Source organism: Lutra lutra, chromosome 3 (assembly GCF_902655055.1).
Source record: "Lutra lutra chromosome 3, mLutLut1.2, whole genome shotgun sequence".
Classification (NCBI taxonomy): Eukaryota; Metazoa; Chordata; class Mammalia; order Carnivora; family Mustelidae; genus Lutra; species Lutra lutra.
Window position 1 is genome coordinate 174,362,572 of NC_062280.1, and position 4,751 is coordinate 174,367,322.

Here is a 4,751-nt window from a genome sequence, read left to right on the forward strand (position 1 = left end):
ATACACATAGGGTTTTCTCCTCTAAAATAATTTGGGATACAACTTCTTCTAATAGATCAAAATACACCCTGAGCCTAGCACAGGGTTTTGTTCTAGTCTCCAGCCTGAGTAAATTCTCTCCACTTTCTTTTTCTTTCTTTCTTTTTTCTTTATTCTCCCAACCAACTTATCTTATCAACTCCTTTTTTAGAAATTAAAAAAAAAATCATCCTTATAGTCATATTCCAACCGTTCATTGTGATTGTGTGTAGCCTTATTTTGTGTGTGTGTGTGTGTGCACGTGTGTGTGTGTCTGTGTGTGTATATATATATTTTTTTCATTCTTTAAAATTTTGGGAGGTAGTTTCTTCTAAGAGACCAAAATACTCCCAAAATTAAGTGTGTGACTCTGTTCTATTCACCAGTCTTACATAGATATTTTCCTTTTTTCTTTTTTCTTTTTTTTTTTTTTTTTTTTGAGGTGTAAGTGAATTTTTATTGGGAAGGGAAGTTGTCAACTTAAACAGCAGCAAATGAAGAATGAATAAGGAAACTTCCTGTTGTCACAGATACACAGGACCTCTGTCATATATGATACAGGAGGCATTTTAATTTGTGACCCCCAGCGCAGAAATGCCAAATGCTTTTCCATTCAATCGAATACTTCTGGATTCCTACCAAAAAGGAATACATTAAGAGCATGGAAAAGTTGCTTACGGAAAGGAAACCCCTGAAGAGGGAGGGAGGGAATGTAGAAATTAGGAAGTTATGCAGAACACTCTGTAAATTGTAATGACTACATTTTCATATCTTCACAGTAATACAAAACACAGTCACTTGCAGAACTGGTTCAGATTACTTCAATACCAGACACATTTTTAGTCCTCTAGAGAAGTGTTTGGAAGTTACTTGTGTTTATAGGAAATGAAACTATTAATACTTTTCTATAGCAGTAACTGCACACCAGGAAGGCCAAGACAAACACAAAATCAAGGAATGGAGTTTTTCCCAAAGCTGCGGTGTGAAAAGACTATAAACAGTTGATTCCATACACATGAGTGGGTTCTTTGCTATAGGAAATCCAAATGGAATAAGGAATGGAGATGAGTAAAAAGGTTTCTTGAGGGGACGAAGGATGACCACCCTGTAAGCATTTAGTTTTCTGCCCCTTCTGCTGCATCACATTCTTCTCCTGCACTGTCTGATGTCCATAATGTTAGGTTGTCTCTAAGCAACTGCATGATGAGGGTGCTGTCTTTGTAGGAATCTTCATTCAGTGTGTCAAGTTCTGCGATGGCCTCATCAAAAGCCGTTTTAGCCAGGGTGCAGGCAAGCTCTGGGTTATTAAGGATCTCATAGTAAAACACAGAGAAGTTAAGAGCCAGCCCCAGGCGGATCGGGTGCGTGGGCTGCATCTCTTTCTTGCTTATGTCAAAAGCCTCTTGGTAAGCTCCTTGGGAATTATCTATCGTTTGCTTTCGATCATCACCACATGCAACTTCAGCAAGGTACCGGAAGTAATCTCCCTTCATTTTCAGATAGAAGACCTTACTCTCTGGATTAGTTGCATTGGCTATTAAATACTTATCCAACAATTCCAGTACCGTGGTGCAGATGGACCTCAGCTCGGACTCCACTTTCTCCCGATAGTCCTTAATCAGCTGCAACTTCTTGTCCGAGGTGTCGGTTTTCTGCTCGATGCTCGAGATGACCCTCCAGGCGGACCTGCAGCCGCCGACCACGTTCTTGTAGGCCACCGAGAGCAGGTTGCACTCCTCGTTGGACAGCTCGGCGCCCTGCTCGGTCACGGCCTTCATGCAGGTGGCCATGTCGTCGTAGCGCTCGGCCTGTTCGGCCAGCTTCGCCTTCTGGATCAGCTCCGTCTTCTCCATGGGGACGCAGAGAGGAGAGCGAGGGCGAGCACCGAGCCGGATCGGGAGGAGGCGTGCGGACGGCCTTCACGTCTCCGCGGCCGCGGCGCAAGTCCCACCACTTTGATCCGCTTTTGGCTTTAGCCGAGGACCCTCCCGTCTCCTATTTTTTCTTTTTAAAATTTTTTTTTTCTGAACTTTTTTTTTTAACCCCCTCTCTTCCCCCCACAATTTGGGGTCTCTTCTGATTTGGTTAAATGCATTTTCCTGGGGTCTTTGCCACCTTTTAGTATTTTATTCTCTCCTTCATATATTCTTATCTGGATAAGATATTTCCTGACAAGGCAGGAAAAACTCACCACAAAAAAAAGAACAAGAGGCAGTACCAAAGGCTAGGGACCTAATCAGTATAGACATTGGTAATATGTCAGATCTAGATTTCAGAATGACGATTCTCAAGGTGCTAGCTGGGCTCAAAAAAGGCATGGAAGATATTAGAGAAACCTGTTTGGAAAAATAAAAGCCCTCTCTGGAGAAATAAAAGAATTAATATCTAATCAAGTTGAAATTTTAAAAAGCTATTAATGAAGTGCAATAAAAAATGGGGGCTCTTACTGCTAGGAAAAATGAGGCAGAAGAAAGATTTAGTGATATAGAAGACCAAATGACAGAGAAAAAAGAAGCTGAGCAAAAGAGGGACAAACAGCTACTGGACCACGAGGGGAGAATTCAAGAGATAAGTGACACCATAAGACAAAACACTAGAATAATTGGGATTCCAGAAGAAGGAGAGAGAGAGAGGGGAGCAGAAGGTATATTGGAGAGAATTATTGGAGAGAATTTCCCTAATATGGCAAAGGGAACAAGCATCAAAATCCAGGAGGTGCAGAGAACCCCCCTCAAAATCAACAAGAATAGGTCCACACCCCATCACCTAATAGAAAAATTTACAAGTCTTACCAACAAAGAGAAAATCCTGAAAGCAGCCAGGGAAAAGAAGTCTGTAACATACAATGGTAAAAATATTAGATTGGCAGCAGACTTATCCACAGAGTCCTGGCAGGCCAGAAAGAACTGGCATGATATATTCAGAGCACTAAACGAGAAAAACATGCAGCCAAGAATACTATATCCAACTAGGCTATCATTGAAAATAGAAGGAGAGATTAAAAGCTTCCAGGACAAACAACTGAAAGAATTTGCAAACACCAAACCAGCTCTATAGGAAATATTGAAAGGGGTCCTCTAAGCAAAGAGAGACCCTAAAAGTAGTAGATCAGAAAGAACAGAGACAATATAGAGTAACAGTCACCTTTCAGGCAATACAATGGCACTAAATTCATATCTCTCAATAGTTACCCTGAATGTTAATGGGCTAAATGCCCCAATCAAAAGACACAGTGTATCAGAATGGATAAAAAAACAAAACCCATCAATATGCTGCCTACAAGAAACTCATTTTAGACCTGAAGATACCTCCAGATTTAAAGTGAGGGGGTGGAAAACAATTTACCATACTAATGGACTCAGAAGAAAGCTGGGGTGGCAATCCTTCTATCAGATCAATTAGATTTTAAGCTAACAACGATAATAAGAGATGAGGAAGGACACTATATCATACTCAAAGGGTCTGTCCAACAAGAAGATCTAACAATTTTAAATATCTATGCCCCTAACATGGGAGCAGCCAACTATATAAACCAATTAATAACAAAATCAAAGAAACACATCGACACTAATACAAAAATAGTAGGGGACTTTAACACCCCCCCTCACTGAAATGGACAGATCACCCAAGCAAAAGATCAACGAGGAAATAAAGGCCTTAAATGACACACTGGACCAGATGGACATCACAGATATATTCAGAACATTCCATCCCAAAGCAACAGAATACACAATCTTATCTAGTGCACATGGAACATTCTCCATAATAGATCACATCCTGGGTCATAAATCAGGTCCAATCAGTATTAAAAGATTGGGATCATTCCCTGCATATTTTCAGACCACAATGCTCTGAAGTATTCATAAGAGGAAATTTGGAAAGAACCCAAATACATGGAGACTAAAGAGCATCCTTCTAAAGAATGAATGGGTTAACCAGGAAATTAAAGAAGAACTGAAAAAATTCATGGAAACAAATGATAAGGAAAACACAATGGTTCAAAATCTGTGGGACACAGCAAAACCAGTCCTGAAAGGAAATTATATAGCAATACAAGCCTTTTTCAAGAAATAAGAAAGGTCTTAAATACGCAACCTAAACCTGCACCTAAAGGAGCTGGAGAAAGAACAACAAAGAAAGCCTAACCCCAGCAGGAGAAGAGAAATCATAAAGATCAGAGCAGAAATCAATGAAACAGAAACCAAAAAAACCCAATAGAACAAATCAATGAAACTAGGACCTAGTTCTTTGCAAGAATTAATAAGATTGATAAACTCCTGGCCAGACTTATCAAAAAGAAAAGACAAAGGACCCAAATTAATAAAATCATGAATGAAAGAGGAGAGATCACAACCAACACCAAAGTAATACAATTATAAGAACATATTATGAGCAACTCTACACCAGCAAATTTGACAATCTCGAAGAAATGGATGCATTCCTAGAGATATATAAACTACCACAACTGAACCAGGAAGACAGAGAAAACCTGAACAGACCCATAACCAGTAAGGAGATTGAAACAGTCATCAAAAATCTCCAAACAACAAGAGCCCAGGGCCAGACGGCTTCCCAGGGGAATTCTACCAAACATTTAAAGAAGAATTAATTCCTATTCTCCTGAAACTGTTCAAAAAAAAAATAGAAATGGAAGGAAAACTTCTAAACTCACTTTATGAGGCCAGCATCCCCTTGATCCCAAAACCAGACAAGGATCCCATCAAAATAGAGAA

At 39.9% G+C, this 4,751-nt stretch overlaps 1 protein-coding gene across 1 annotated transcript; it reads right to left on the bottom strand.

Moving 5' to 3' along the window:
- Nucleotides 1–458: 458 nt before the first annotated feature.
- Nucleotides 459–2,007, bottom strand: LOC125094736 (14-3-3 protein theta-like). The gene has a single exon (XM_047720217.1). It carries the CDS (start codon nucleotides 1,869–1,871, stop codon nucleotides 1,134–1,136), a length of 738 nt encoding a protein of 245 aa, XP_047576173.1. The 5' UTR covers nucleotides 1,872–2,007; the 3' UTR covers nucleotides 459–1,133.
- Nucleotides 2,008–4,751: the final 2,744 nt, after the last annotated feature.